The 16,319-nt window shown below is 39.1% G+C and overlaps 1 protein-coding gene across 15 annotated transcripts in view; it reads left to right on the top strand.

The window, feature by feature from the left end:
• Window positions 1-16,319, top strand: part of Usp54 (ubiquitin specific peptidase 54) — a 117,461-nt gene that overhangs the window by 94,670 nt on the left and 6,472 nt on the right. For 11 of the 15 annotated variants that reach the window (XM_033766530.1, XM_033766527.1, XM_033766532.1 and 8 more), the window contains 5 exons: window positions 1,422-1,589; window positions 5,024-5,143; window positions 6,047-6,242; window positions 8,638-10,025; window positions 14,627-14,766. In XM_033766530.1, coding sequence (XP_033622421.1) covers window positions 1,422-1,589; window positions 5,024-5,143; window positions 6,047-6,242; window positions 8,638-10,025; window positions 14,627-14,766 — 2,012 coding nt within the window. Of the gene's footprint in view, window positions 1-1,421; window positions 1,590-5,023; window positions 5,144-6,046; window positions 6,243-8,637; window positions 10,026-12,073; window positions 12,234-14,626; window positions 14,767-16,319 lie in introns of those variants that run through there. The other 4 variants (XM_033766533.1, XM_010607035.3, XR_004518250.1 and 1 more) reach the window with 3 other exon arrangements.

Consider the following 16,319-nt stretch of genomic DNA (forward strand, 5'->3'; position numbering starts at 1 on the left):
TTCCTTTTTTTTTTTTTTTTTTTAGTACCGGGATCAGACTCAGGTCCTTGCTTTTGCGAGGCAGTTGACGGCACCACTGAGATAAATCCCTGGCCCTGTGACACAATTCTTAACACTGACATCACCTCACCACCCTCTTTGTGTAAGAAGTCTTATATATCCCACAATTTCATTTAATCATTTTATTAAGGGATAAAAGAAAAATTTATCTGATGACTGATTGATCTTTTTAAAAAAACTGCAGGAGCAAATCATGTCCAACAATTCAGTAACTTACTTTTTGCCTCCTGAAATTAAAGGAACCAGTTTCCATTATAGTATATGTCCTTCTCTTTTTCTATGATTTTACAAATACATAGGAAAAATTTATATATATGGGCTGCTTTAAAAAAATAAAATGAAGTCATACTGTAGTATTATTCTGTCACTGAAAATTTTTCATCTATGGACATCACTCTAAATCTATTTATATCCATCTGTGAACACTTATAAGGTTAAATTTTTCCCACTGTGGACGTTTTATAAACTCATTAATGAGATGGTGGAAATTAAAGATGCTTGAAGCTTCCCAATGAGTCAGTGGCAGTGCTTGGTATAGAGTACTCTCTACTGATTAAAGCATGGGTTCTTCCTGGCATGGTGGTGCACTGCTGTGATCCCAGCATTCTGGGAGGCTGAGGCAGGGAAATCACAAGTTTGAGCCAATCTGGGCCAACTTAGTGACTTCGCAAGACCTTACCTCAGAATTTGATTAAAGAAAGGAAGAAAATTGCTGCCTGCCTTGCAAACACAAGGACCCGAGTTTGATCCCCAGTACCCCAAAAAAAGGAAGGAAAGAAGGAAAGGAAGGATGGATAGACAAAGGGTAGGAGGGTGGGCTGATGGACTGGGAAAGTAGCTTACTGTGAAGGACCTGGGTTCATCCCTAGTACTGCAAAAACCAAACCAAAATGAACAAAAAATACAACACAGCATGGATTATTAATTTAATCTACTTGACTGAAGCTCTACCCTATGCCATGTATGTCATGTTTTTGTGATTCATTTTTTCATTCCTAAAATGAGAGTAATAGTATCTACCTTATCTGGTATAAGATTTATATGATTTACTTAGTTCATATGTGATTTATATGTAAAAGTACTTACAACTGTTCTTAGCACATTGAAAATGCTTAACAAATGTTAGGTATCATGTCATGTTGTTATGAAATATTCAAAAAGTATTTGTTATTTTGTAATTATTATTATTATTACTGGCCTAGGTCCCACCCTGATTCTGATATGAAAAGGGCTATCCAAAGTACAAACTTCAAATGGAAGGCAAGAATTTCCAGGGAAAAATGACATAGTGGCCATAAATTCAGCAGGTGCTTCATCTTGATTATAGAAATATGATTTATCTTCTCCTTTGCTTTATCCAGGTGGGGAGATAGCTTCTAAAAGTGAACTGGATGAATTGCAGGAAGAGGTGGCCAGGAGAGCCCAGGAACAGGAACTTAGAAGAAAACGAGAGAAAGAATTAGAAGCTGCTAAAGGGTTTAACCCTCATCCTAGCCGCTTCATGGACTTGGATGAACTGCAGAATCAGGGTAATTGTTGTGAGAATTAATTGTGGGTGATAGGGGTTGGAGAAAAAAAGTAGGAAGAAGGAACAAATCTTGTAAATTCACTCTCTTCTCTTTAGTAAAATTATATATTTTTTTCTTAATTCAACAATTCTAAAGATACCTACTAAAATAGGAGTTAATGAGCCTGTTGATTGGACATAGGCACTGATTTTGGCCATGCCTATTAAGATCTTGTAGATTAGAGGCAGTATATGATTTATTAAAAATGTTTTTCCTGAATATCTAAAGAAAGTGTAAATTAAACTAATCTCAATTCAGAAACAGTCGAAAAGGGCAAGGAGCCACACTGACAGGGGATTTCTACTTGCTGGGAAGAAATATACCCCAAAATATCTCACCTGGAACTTTAGGGAAGTTGATCTGCTGAACGGGAGCCAAGAACATCATACCTAATTTAACTTTTTCTTTCCCCTAAAGTAATTCTGGTACTCAAACCCAGAGTCTACTGTTGGGCAAGCCCTTCACCGCTGAGCTACACTCCCAGCCCCTACTTTACATTTGATCCCATAACAATTATTCCCTAGACTCATGAGAGACTGCATGGATGTAAGCTTCCCTAAGCACCCCTTCCTCTCCAGAACTTGTGCCAAAAACTGTCTTCAAGATATGAATTCAGTAAGGCTGAAGTCTCTTATCTTTACAAGCTTGTGAAATATATCAGCTTTTCTTTCTATAAAATGAATTTATCATTATTCAGAATCCCCAGATATAATGAATTCTGTTAAAGTAGTGACAGACAGGAGCCAGTGCTGTTTCAGTGGCTGCTTTCTATTGATTATTTTTCTCTCTTTATCCTTTAAGAAGCTGCCTTGGCTAAGTAGACCTATTTTGGGACAGCTTTTCTCTAATCTTATTGTCGTTTAATTCAAGGCAGTTGTCTGATATTTTTTTCCAAAGCATTACATTTGTTTCAAAGTTAGTTTTAAATTGCAAATCCTTAGCTATCTCTGTTTGAATAGTCTTTCCCTTTTTAACCTCAAGCTCTGTCACTGTGGTTTCCCAGGTTATGTTACCTCTCAAAGAGGGATCTTGGCATCTTGTTCCTTGTCTTTTTTCCCCCTTCTGTAAGTTGAGAAGGAATTCCATTATGGTTTTTTGTTTTTTTGTTTTTTTCTGTGTGTACCAGGGATCAAACTAGGGTCCTTCCTCTTGGGAGGCAGGGGGCGGAACCACTGAGTCAAATCCCAGGCCCTCCTTTATGTTTTATTGTCAGTTCTCCGTATGCTTTGGTTCAGCATCTGGAACAGGGAGTACTAAGATTTGGGACGATAAGAATTTAAATCTAAGTTGGAACAGTGCTGCCCACCTAAAATTACTGTAGTAAGTGACGCTAAGGCAAAAGAATTGTATGTTTGTTTCTCTAGTTAATGAGACCCCCACCCCCGAATAAAAGAGCTTATACCTTAGTGGTAGAGCATCTCTGCATTCAATCCCTAATATTGTGCCATGTGCGCATGCACACACACACAAAATTTAGTGCAGTGATAACTATAATTTGCCTAGATCTCTATAAAGTTGAGAACATTTTTTTAAAAATGGCTTTAGTGTCCAGGCATGGTGGTGCATGCCTGTGATCCCAGAACTCAGGAGGCTGTGGCAGGTGGATTTGAGTTTGAGGCCAGTGTGCGCTACATAGTGAGTCAAGGCCACCCTGAATTACAGATTGAGACAGTGTCTCCCCCGCACCTCCCCAAAAGCTTTAGCCATCTCCTCTGGTTATAAGTTATAAAGGTTATAAATTCAGTTGATTCTAAATATAATAATGATGGAAGTTTGGGCTTTAATAAACCACACTTCTAGACATGAGATTTACCCTGAGTGCCAAGTTCTCCAGAACCAACCTTCTACTTCCACTTTCTTTTAATTACATTCTAAAAGCCATAATGAATTATGAAGTGAAAGTTAGGGATGTGGAAAGTATTTCTTGCCATGTCCAGCTGGAGGTAAGTAGAAGATGGAGGAGGGTGTGTATGGAGAGAAATGACTCAGACATGATCATTTTTTTCTCTGTGACCTTATGAAAGATCAAGGTCACTCCCAGTTTTAAGTGAATAAATTCATATTATAAGGTTTTAGCTTTAATGGTTTTGAGTAAGTTGAAAGTAAGGGGATAAACTTGAGGATTCATGTATAGAAGTTGCCTGTCCTGTGCATATAGCCTTTTCATCTGGCATTGTATGTGGACTCTTCTGTATGTGCCTTGACACACATCTGCTTTGAGAGAAGGAAGGACTATTCCCTGTTGACTGTGATTTTTGAGGGTGGTTTTGGTGAAAAAGGCCATCATAAAAGAAAATACTTAGCCAGGTATGGTTGCACACATCTGTAGTCCCTTGCACTTGAGAGTCTCAGCACTTGAGAGGCTGAGGCAGGAGGATTGCCACAAGTTCAGGGCCGCCCTTTGCTACATAGTTCAAGGCCAGCCTGGACTACATAGTGAGAGCTTGTCTCAAGAAACCCAAAACAACAACAACAAAAATAAAAAACTCAAAAACAGTCAATACAGTACTTAGCAGTGCTGATGAAGTTTATGTCCATTTAACAATAAATGCTGTTCAACTGCTTTGATAGATATAGTGCTGTAGGAGCTGTAAACCACCTGTAGCCTAGAGGTATACTAAGTCTCTACATTAGGGTGGTTTTACAGCATCATAAATTAATGTGTGAAAGAAGTGATGTATGACTTTCCACAGAATAGTGAAGCCATGTTTGCCATAACAACACTGGATATCTGGGTGATACTGACTGGCACTTGTGGAAAAGTAGCTCAGTTCCAGGTATAAGAATCTACATTGCTAATATAACAAATGCTTTGTTCTTTCCTTGATGGATTCCCTAAGTGCTCATTGGTAAGGTCTCAAGGCTCAAATGGTTGTCCACTTGTTTCATAGACTTACTAGCAATGAACAGTTGGGATAAGCGTAGAATAGTGGCTCAACAGCAATGATCTATGTGTTCCAAAGCGGAAAAGTAGTACATAGGAAAAGTTGGTATTAGTCAGCTTTCTGTTGCTTTGACAAAATACCTGAAATAAACAATTTAAAAGGAGGAAATGTTTATTTGGGATCATAATTTCATAGGTTTTGGTCCATAGTTACTTGGCCCTGTTGCTTTTCGGCTTATGGTGAAGCAATATATCATAACAGAAGCTTGTGGTAGATGAAAATTCAACTCATGGCAAACAAGCAAGGGGTGAGGGTTGCAATATCCCAGTATAACCTTCAAGGGCATCCTCCCATGACCTACTTCCTCTAACTCAGCCACCTCCTAAAGTTTTATCCCTCCCAGTAGCACCACCAGCTGGGAATCACGCCTTCAGCACATGAACATTTGGAAAGCATTTAAGATCCAAATTTTAACAATTATAATAAAAATGAAAGTACTGGCCCTTTCAGGGAGGAGTGACGGCTTTGAGAGGTCCCTGCAAGAGGCAAATTCAGTGTTTGAAGAGTCGCTGCATCTGGAACAAAAGGGAGACTGTGCTGCAGCTTTGGCTCTTTGTAACGAAGCTATCTGTAAGTAACTCTAACCGCTATGGCTATGGCAGTTTTGACTAACTTCACAGTAGATATTAGTGTTGTCATTCAGATGGCTATAAAAAGTTTTATGTCTTTTCATTCACGTTCTCTAGTTGAGGCTCTTTGACTGTCTTTGCCCTCTGGATTTCTAAATGTGTCTGGCATTGTTATTGTAGCCTTGTGGATATTTACTAGAAGAACCTCAGCAGTAATCCACAGATGAATTCTCTAGCCATGCCTGCCTTCTTATTCCAAGATAATGTTAAACCTCAGATATGAGCTCAGTTTACTCGTTTACTAGTTAGTGGGAGTTCATGGTAGGAAAACTGATTAAATTGGTTGTGACTTCCCACCACAATATTCAGTTCTTTTTATTTCTTTCCTGCCTTCCTGGTATGCAGCACCATACATAATATTACAGTAAGGGACTGAGGCTTAAAATTGGTATCTTACTATTAAATGTGACTGACAAGAAGCTGTGCTCTGTAAGGACAGAACAGGTTTGGATCTTATTTCTGCTGTTGGCCACCTGGAAGGGGGAGTTGGGAACAGAGTGTGGAGACCAGAGCTGAACAGGTCAGTTGGTAAGGATGACAGGAGTGGCAACCTTTAAGCACTAGTTTATCTTCCTGGTTTGTTTTAGTTAGTTGTTTTTATTTTTATTTACTTTTTAATTTAAATTAACCTGTTTGGCCTCCATGGCTTCCATGAATGTTCTGTATAGCCAGAGCTAGCTCTGTGCCCTGGACAGCATATGCATGGTCCATGGCTTGCATTCATTCCTGCTGCATATTTTGAGTTTTACTGCATATGTTTGCTTGTTTTGGTTCAATTTTGTTCTTTTTATTTTTCTTTTGTATTTTGTGTTCTGTTCCTGCTATATTTTCTTTTGCATTTTAGCTAAACTAAGACTTGCCCTGCATGGTGCCAGCTCTAGCACGCACAGCAGAGCCCTAGTCGATAAGAAGTTGCAAATCAGTATTCGAAAAGCACGGAGCCTGCAGGATCGCATGCAGCAGCAGCAATCATCCCAGCAGCCGTCGCAGCCCTCAGCCTGCCTCCCATCTCAAGGGGGGGCCCTCCCTCAGCCAACAAGGTAGTGCTTGGGAACCATATTAGTTTATGGATGCCAGGGGAGGAAATGACCATGGGTGCTCTTGTTGCCTTTGTGTCTACAGGGGAGATAGGAGTCTGCTGAAAAGATTTTCTTCTCTCAGGTCAAACATAACAATAGAAAAGCTCAGTGCACTGGTGATCCTTCTTCCCTTAATAGTTTCTAGAGTAATCCAAAAAGTATAGCATAACAAATGGACCACTTATCCAAATTTCCTTGGGTGAATTTATACCTGGACTTGATATGATTATTATATGGAACATACTATGTTCTTAGACATGTCAATATTGGCTACATTTCATGTTCCAGTAGCAAACCTGTGCTTTATTTTAGGATTTCAGTGCTTCCTTCCTTTCTTCACAGAAACAGAGTAGGCAATCTTCCTTGCTGTAATGGTGCCATAGAGAAGAGACAAAAAGATTTTCTTTGTTTGCTTCTTTAAGGTCAGAACTTGGGAAAAAAGTAGCCATTTGTTTCACATCTTAGTCCTTAAATTTGGCTTTTACTTAGAATAAGTGAATCTAAGTAAAAATTAATTTTGACTGTTAAGGATGAGTAGTTTTCAAAATATAAAAAATACAAATATAAAACCAGGTACTTTTTTTTTTTTTAAGGACTAATATTCAACAACAAAGTGTGGGCTTGGAGAAGATAAGAAACCTGAAATTTCTTACCTAAAAAATGGTAGAAGTGTAGAATTCAAATCCAGATCTTATTAGCCGGCCGTGGTGGCATATGACTATAATCCCAGCACTCGAGAGGCTAAGGCAGGAGAATTGTTCTAAATTCGAGACCAGCCTGGATTACATAGTGAGTTCCAGGTCAGTCTCAACTACATAGTGAGACCCTGTCTCAAAAACCAAAAACCAAACAAATCCAGGTCTTCTTGATGTCAAAGCACATGTCTTTGCTCACTGTGAAATATAGCCTGTTAGGATTAGATTTCCCATATAAATGTGTTCTTCATAATGTTATAATGGTAACTAGGTAACAAAGCCTAGCATAGTTCATAGAATATAGGTTAAATATCTGTTATCCAAAGAACTTGGGACTAGAAGTGTTTTACATTTCAGTTTTTGTTTTTTTTTAATATTTGCATAGACTTTACTTTTTAAAAATTTTTATTTTTGGAGACAGGGTCTCATTATATAGTTCATGCTGGCCTTGAACTCACTGTATAGCTCAGGCGGGTCTCAAACTAGCAGCAGTCTGCCTGCTTCAGCCTCCTGATTTCTGCAGTTATAGGTGTGTGCCATCATGCCTGGCTGCGTAGATTTTATTCTGATTCTCTGAGCATCCTTAATCCAAAAAAATCTGAAATGCTCCAAAATTCAGAATTATTTCATCATTATTTCTGTACTCGAAAAGTTTTAGATTTTAGAGCATTTCAAATTTTACATTTTCTTTTTTCTTTTTTTTTTACATTTATTTGAGGTGTTAAAGGTAAGAAAATGAGGGAAAGGAAGTCTTACATTTTCTTATTAGGAAACCAAATTTCACAAATTTTGGAAGGCAAAATCCTGATGCTCAGATTAAGTATGCACAGGTTGAGCAGCCTAATTTGAAAGGGTGAGGTTTTAAGTGCTTCTAACAATGTGATTTTTTTTATTAGAAATATAAAAGTTAATGAGAAACCAACTAAATACAATTAATCCCTTTTACCACTCCTAAGTCTCAAGAAAGCCCTAAAGTATATTACTTTAAGGAAGCATCTCAGTATTACAATGAAACCCAGATTATGAAAATATTTAAAATAGTTGATTTCTGTGTATGCATATCATATTGTATTCTGTAATTATATCTTTTTGGTTCCCTTCACTGGGCTACCTCACAGGCCCTAGGTAGGGCTTTCCTCCTTGTATAGCATCCTGAAGTTTTGTTGTTTCGGATGAATGATTTTCAAGCTTCGCTTACCTTCCATGTCATTTGCATGTGGGACTCGCAATTTTTACTTTTTTTTTTTGGTACCAGGGATCAAACTCAGAACCTTGCACTTGTAATGCAGGTGGTGGAACCACTGAGCTAAATCCCTGGCCCCACAATATTTACTCTTTAATTTGCAAGTAGAAGGTGATTATAATGAAACTTCACAGGTAGTGAAGAATATTGCCAAGGAATACACAGTATTATTGTATGCAACTTTGGAGATGGCATTTAATAGAAGATTAATGTTACATATTTATCTGGGTATGAATGAACTATGTGTCTTTTCTTTTTTGACTTTTGAACTATTGACTCTATTTGTAGTTATCTTTCCAGTTATTTTCATCATTTCCTCTGTGGATAGCTAGAAACGGGAATGGATTGAACAGTTCTTTTTGGAAGTGTTCTTGTCAATCAGGGCAACTTTTGACTGTTTTTTTCCCTTTTGTTTCAGTGAACAGCCTATCCCGCTCCAAGTACTGTTAAGTCAGGACACCCACCTGGAATCCTGCATGGATACAGAGTTTGGGGCCAGTTCTTCTTACTTCCACTCACCTGCTTCCTGCCATGAGTCACACTCATCACTGTTCCCAGAGTCACTTGCCCCATCTGTCCCACAGCAGAATTCCCCCAGTAGATCTGCCTTGAAGCTTCTGACTTCAGTTGAAGTGGACAGCATTGATTCCTCTGAATTCCACAGGCAGGGTTTACCTAAAATACCAGGGAAGACTGAGAATTCTCAGTATGATTGTTTGCCATTGGATGCCCTAGAGGGTAAACTGCAAGGCCACAAGGATGACAACAGCTACAGCAGGTTCTCTCCACAAGAAGGGAAGGGCATTCCTCAAGAACAATTCCAAGAAAAAAGGAATCCTGCTGACCCATTCCTTATGATGCCTTGGTCACTTCCAACAGGAAGAGCTATCTCTGAGAGAGGAGATCCACAGAGTCTTGGCTCTAGTCTTTCAAGTTTATCAACTCAGCCCAGCTTTCCCCTGTATAGGGCTTGCCACCCCATAATGCCTGCTGCTTTATCTGTGCTTCATTCTCCTGATCCTGTGGAGAAAACTAACCAATGCCTCCAAGCCCAAAGCCTTCAAAATTCATTGACTTCAAAAGTGGACAGAGGCAATGAGGAATTCTACAGGCCAGAGTTTCCCAGCACAAAGGGACTTGTCCGCTCTCTGGCAGAACAATTCCAGAGAATGCAGGTTATCTCCATGAGGGACGCCACAGGTTCCCAGGACAGAAATTTGCCAAATAATCTAAGGAAGAACTGTTCCTTTTCTGACTCTCAGCCTCCTTTCCCACAAGGTCAAGGAAAAGGCCACTGTCCTTGGACAAAACAGCAACCATGCCTAGATGGTAGAGACAGACTGCATTCCTGGGAAGATCCTGCTGACCATGCTTCTCTCGCCGTGGATTCTGGGCTGTCTAGTAGTGTAACTTCTAGGGGAGGACAGCCTAGGTTGGCAGAGCCAGGTGTATACCAAGGAAAGCTGTCTCAAGTAAGAGATACTGGGCCTAAGGAGCTAGGTAGCAGTATCAACTTGGGGACTTCCTTGCCTTTGGATTCCTGGGTGAATGTCACAAGGCTCTGTGATTCTCAGCTTAAACATGGGGTACCTGGGTCAGGAGTAAAGTCTTCTCCCCATGATTCCCATACCTGTGTAATCTATCCAGAGAGAAATCATATCCTTTTGCATCCACATTGGAACCAAGATACAGAGCAGGAGACCTCCGAATTAGAGTCTCTCTACCAGGCCAGTTTTCAAGCTTCTCAAACTGGCTGTCCTGGATGGGGGCAGCGAGATGTGGCTTGGCATCCACTTAGCCAAACAGGTAAGAGTGCAACCAGGGGTTGGGCAGAGTGGAGGGCATATAAAACCTGAAAGCAGGAGAAGGGGTGATGTACTGTATAGATAGCATCCCTATCTTGGTAAGGGAGTGTGGAACTTCTGACTTTACTCACATAGCTTTGAGGACAAGGATTAGACATTTTATGGATTAGAGCAGAGAATGGGGACAGAATTAACACAAAGATCAATTCCTTTCTTCTTAAGAAAAAGACCACTAAGTGCCCATGGTCCCCCCAGTACTAAGGATTGGTTCATAAGTCTTTGAGAGTGACTCAACATGAGATGGAAGAATTAAAAGAAAGGGTCACCCTTCTACAATTTAGATACTAAACTAACCTCAAGGTGTAGACTATAGGTCTCTTGCAACAGGGATGTCCATACTGAGCCAGATCTCCAGTGTGGCATTTCCAGATCATTCTGAACCAGGAATGTTAAGATCTTTCCTGACCCCTTTAGGAAATGCCAGGTTAGTCTCCACAGAACTTTCAAGGTAGTATGTTTGTAGAGCAACTATTACTGACTTTCTTTAAGATACTACACAGAGAGGGGGGACTGAAACCTACACCTCAAAAGCACATTGCAGATTTAATCCTGGAAATTGAATATATGGAGAATGTTTATAACTAACATTGATGTACTTAACTCCACAGCTGAACTTTTTTCCTGATTCTGACATTAACTCTAAGGATAAATTTGGACAAGACACTTCATATCCCAGAGTCAAGTTTTTCTCTCTAAAATGAATTGGTTTAATAGTTTTTGTTTTGTTTTGTTTTGTTTTTTTGAGACAGGGTCTCACTATGTAGTTGAGTCTGACCTGGAACTCACTATGTAGCCCAGGCTGGTCTCGAACTCACAGTGATCCTCCTGCCTCAGCCTCCCCAGTGCTGGGATTACAGGCATGCGCCACCACACCCGGCTGTTTAATAGTTTTTTGTTTGTTTTTTTAAAGTAATCTGAACTCTGAAATGATATGTATCTATAAACTGAACTCAGAGAACTTCAGCTAGCTTGTGGCAGTTTTTGTAATAGTATAGGCTCCTTGAATGCAGACAATCCATGTTTAATTACAGCCAAATAAGTGTTTAGAGTGACCACTATGTTCTCTGGAGCTTTGCGGGGAGACCGCAGAAATAAGAAAATTGATATTAAGATATGGTTCTGTAAATCTGCATCCTAGCATTGATTTTATAATAACATGTACTCAGTGCGCTTTAGGTACATGGGACAGGGCAGTATGTGAAAATTATAGAGTGAGGAAATCCTGGAGTCTGCTTTAGTGAACTGTTTAATACAAGGGAAAAAGAATTTACAAATATTAAATGTTTTAATAAACATACAAAATAATACATTGGGATACTGAACTAATAATTGAATGTTAAGTTAAATATTCCAAAACAAAGACAAAAACCCATATAATGCCAAAAATAACATTTTTCATTATAATTACAGGGGTTTTATTGGGTTGATTTTTTTTTTTTTTCTTTTTGAGAAAGTTTCACTATGTAGTTGAGTCCAGGTTTGATCTCACTGTGAAGCCTCAGCTGACCTCAAACTCGTTGTCCTCCTGCCTCAGCTTTCTGAGAGCTGGTGTTGTTTGTTTTATATTTAGAGAACTCTTTTTTGTTTGTCTGTTTGTTCATTTTTGGTACCAGGGATCGAACTCAAGGCCTTGTGCTTGCAAGTTAGGCAGCGGAACCACTGAGCTAAACCTACGTCCTTTATTGTTTGCTTTGTTTTGAGGTACTAGATATTGAACCTAAAACCTTTACACTGAGCTACATCCCTATCCCAGTCTTTTGTTCTTGTTTTTCTTTTCTTTTCTTTTAAGATAGGATGTCAGTAAGTCTTTAACTTTCCCAAGCTGGACTTGAACTTACAATGTTTATGTCTCAGCTTCCCATAGATTATAAGCATGTGCTGTTATGCCCAGCTAAACCCAGGGCCTTACACTAAAGTACATCCCCAGCCTCATTAATTCATTTAATGGTACTAGGGATTGAACCCTTTTCTTTCTTTTTTTGTTACCAGGAATCGAACTGAGAGCTTTTCGCTTGCCAGGAAGGCTCTGTGCCACTGAACAACATACCTGGCCCATGAATCCTTTTCATTTGCAGCTGTTCTTGAACTTGTGATCATTCTGTCTTATCTTTTGGAGTAGCTTGAATAGCTTGAGTAGCTGGGATTGCAGGTGTGTGCCAGCTGTGCCTGGGTTCAGTTGGGTTTTAAAAAATTGTTAAACATATTTATTTATTTATTTATTTATTTATTTATTTATTTATTTTGTTGTGTTATGGATCAAGCCCATGCTGTTGCCTATGCTATACAAGCACTCTACAACTGAACTACATCCCCAGCCCATCACAGTCAGATTTGTTTGTGGGGTTTTTTTGTTGTTTTGTTTTGTTTTCTGTATAGGATTGAACCCAGGGCCTCACCCATGCTGGGCAAGTGCTCTACCACTGATAGGATCATAGTATACATGCCGTTTTTATTATAGTCTGTTTTCTTGATTATTTCTCTGTTCCTTACAGCAGCCCTTATCTTTTAACTTCCACTTCCCTAGGTAACAATGTAGCGTGCATATAGTATACCTAGGTAGTATACATACACCTGTATTTTGGTATCCATATACTACTGTGGAGATCTGCATATGTAGTGCTTTTTTTGCCTGGGGATTATATGACAGTTACTTTCTTTTACTTCAACAATGTTTCATGTAAATCATCCAAGTCATATAGTTTCACTCAGTTCATTTTTCTAGTGGATGGGCAACATTTGATATCAAGTACACCCTAATATATTTAGATTTTTTTTATATAAAGGTATTATTTTAGTTTTTGGCTACTACAAATAATGCCAGAAGAAAACATCCTTATAGAAATTTTGTTACAAACTGTCATTTTTTTCTTATTCCTAAGAGTAGAGTTTTTGAACGAGAGAGTACCTATTTTTTTTCAATTTTAATAGAAATTTCCAGGTGTTGCTTTTTAAGAAAAATATACCATTTGTTTTAATAATATAATATTCAAAGATACCCCCCTTTTTTTGGTACTGGGGATCAAACTCGGGTCCTTGCACTTACAGGGAAGACAGTGGAACCACTGAGCTAAATCCCCGATCTCTCCACTCTTCTTTTAATAAAGATTGTTAGGCTGGCCAGGGATTTAGCTCAGCGATTCTTCTGCCTGCCTCACAAGCACAAGATCCCAAGTTCAATTCCTGGTACCAAAAAAAAAAGATGGTGCTAGGCAGGGTGGTGCCTGTCTATAATGTCAACAGTCTAGAAGGCTGAGGCAACAGAATTATAAGTTTGAATCCAGCCTGGACAACTTAGTGAGATCCTGTTTTTTTGTTTGTTTTTTAAAGCTGTGGATGTAGGTTAGTGCAAAAGTCCTGGGTGCAACTCCCATTAATCCAATAAGTAAATGAGATGAAATTAAATAGGAAAGTTTTTAAGGCTCCAACCAGAGAAATTCTGATTCAAGTCTGCAGTGAAGGAAGGTATATCTTTACTTAATTCAAAAATGTATTTATTAACTTAATGATGCTGCAGATTGAACTCTGGGACTTGTGCCTGCTAGGCACGCACTGCCACCATACTACATGCACTGCCACTATACTACACCTCCAGCCCTAGAAAGCTATATTTTTTAAGTTCCTAGATGTGTTGTTATAGCCATTGCATTTAAAATCAGGAAATATTAAAAGTAACTGAATTTCAGTATTTATAACACTAATATCATACCTTAGCCAGATATCTATATTACAAACAAAATGCTAAATGAAGATACAGATTGGCTGTGTACGTAAATATCAAATGTAGGTCAAGGGCATTTACATTTTCAGAGTAAAAAGCTTAATTGGATTGGGAACAGCTCCTTGGGAGTCATATCCAGTTTGGAATAGCAATAGTGGTTGTTTAGAATTTAAGTTTTTAAGAGAAGCTGGGTCCATGGGAGATTGAAGAACCTTTCATATGCCATGTATTCCTGAAGAGCTCCTGTTCAGTGATAGGGAACCAGGTGAGATGATAAAGACAACTGTGCTGAAATTGAGAGACTTGAAATTTAATCCTAGTTAAACTACTGACTACCTGTCAGATCCTGGAACTCATTTTCCTGTTATATGAGGAGGCTTGATTATGGGATTGCTATGATCTTTTCAATTCTGAACTAGATTAGAGATAATAGTTACCTTTGTCACCACAGATACTCTAGAAAATCACTATGTCAGATAACTTATTTTCTATGTGTTACAAATCTTAGACCCAACTCTGACAGAAGCTGATTATGTTTACAAAAAAGAAATAAGATTAGATGAGGATATTGGCTGCCTGTTTATAGAGCTGCTTTTTTATGAAGTTCTTCAAGGGCTGTGAATGTCACCCTTCTGACCTATAGCAGTTTATTCATATTCTGGAAATTCCTTCTTTCTGAGTGCCAAGAGAACATTCTCATTAGATTCAGGGATGCATATTTATTACTTATTGGATCAAGAGCTCCTGAGTTTGTTTTTCCAGTCTCAGAGTTTAGGCCCCAGAAGAGTGATGGCTTTAACTTACATTTATGTTTTCCTCCTTAGGCTTGGCAGATGGCACAGTGAGGAGATTGCACTCAGCCCCTAGTCTTGATCTCTCAAAGACCCCAACAAGAGAATTGGAGCACATTTTCTGTGAAGTCAGCACAGTGCCTGTGTCACAGGTAGCAGCCTCAAGTGCAAAGGTTAGACCTGGGTGGTGTGTTAGGGAAAAAAGTGTGCAAATAAATATGTGTTAGGGTTGGTTGTGAGACAGAGGTATGGTAATGTGGGCTATCAGAAGAGAACAAGGACTGGAATAAGGCTGCTTTTGAGTGAGACGAGATTGCCACGTGGCTGCTACCTTTCAAATATATCTAGTTAAGGTGTTTAACTAGGAAACTTTACCTTATTTTCTTTCATGTCCCTGGAAAACCACAGGTCTGATGTTATGCGTCTGCCTATGTGTTTTGTATATTTCAAGGCTGCATCTTACTGAGGCCTCAGCAGAGAATATAGGGAGGATGAACAATACAGTACAGTCAACTTTGGCTACCTCTCATGCAGTCTCAGTGGCACCACTGTCTCAGAGTTAGAAGAGGCTCCAGTGTCTTCCTATAGTTTTGTAAGTAGCATCAGGGTCCAGAATCAGAGTGTCCTCTTTGCTGGGTAAAAATACAGTGCAGATAAAGGAGCAGCGAGAAACTGAAGGTTGCAACTTGTGAAAAACCAAGTATATTCAGCAAAAATGAAGATATATGATCATTTTTTAAAATTTATAGACTCTCACTTGGAGCCCAGAGAAATATCTCTTTGCTAGAAAATTTGCGAGAGCCTTGAGAGAAATCTGAAGCAAAAGCTCTTGATAGGGTTAGAACCTGTGGTATTTATCAAAGGAAAAATGGAAAGGCCAGGGATATAGCTCAGTGTTGCCACACCTGCCTGGCAAGTGCAAGGTCTTGAGTTTGATCCGCAGTACCAAAAAAAAAAGGGCGGGGGATAGAGCTGGGCATGACAGTACACATCTGTAATCCCAACACTGAGAGGCTGAGGCAGGAGGATCACAAGTTCAAGCCCAGCCTGGGCAACTTAGATACTGTCTCAAAATAAAAACAAAGGGATGTATGTTAGTGTGAAGGGCTTGTGTTCAATCCCTGTATCTTTAAGGAAAAAAAAAAGCTAGGAGAGCATAGTTAGCACACACCTGTAATCACAGCACTTAGGAGGCAGAGTCAGGAATATCACCATGAGTTTATAAGTTATCTGTTCTTTTGAGAATTTTACACATTTTTCCCAGGATAAGTTGAGTTTTTATTATAATAGTGGTCAGGTTGCAAAGCACCAGTGCACTGAAGCTTGTGCACTAAGATAGTCAATAAAAATGTAAAAACAAGTTTTATTTTATTTTATTTTTTTATTGTACCTGGGAACTCATGCATGCTTGGCAAGCACTCTACCACTGAACTAAATCCCCAGTCCCTTTAAAAAGGGTTTTAAATACAGTATATGGTGCAACAATAAAAAGGTACAGCTGGACGTGATGGTGCACACTTACAGTCCCAGCACTCTGGGTGCTTGAGGCAAGTGGATTGCCAAGTTTAAAACCCAACTGGACAGCTTAACAATTTAGTGAGACTCTGTCTCAAAGTACAAATACTAAAAAGGGGGCCGGGGATTTAGCTCAGTGGTTCTGCCACCTGCCTTGTAAGCACAAGGACCAGAGTTCAATCCCCAGTACCAAAAAAAAAAAAAAAAAAAA

This window comes from Fukomys damarensis, unplaced genomic scaffold, assembly GCF_012274545.1.
Source record: "Fukomys damarensis isolate Sample0158 unplaced genomic scaffold, DMR_v1.0_HiC HiC_scaffold_20, whole genome shotgun sequence".
Taxonomy (NCBI): Eukaryota; Metazoa; Chordata; class Mammalia; order Rodentia; family Bathyergidae; genus Fukomys; species Fukomys damarensis.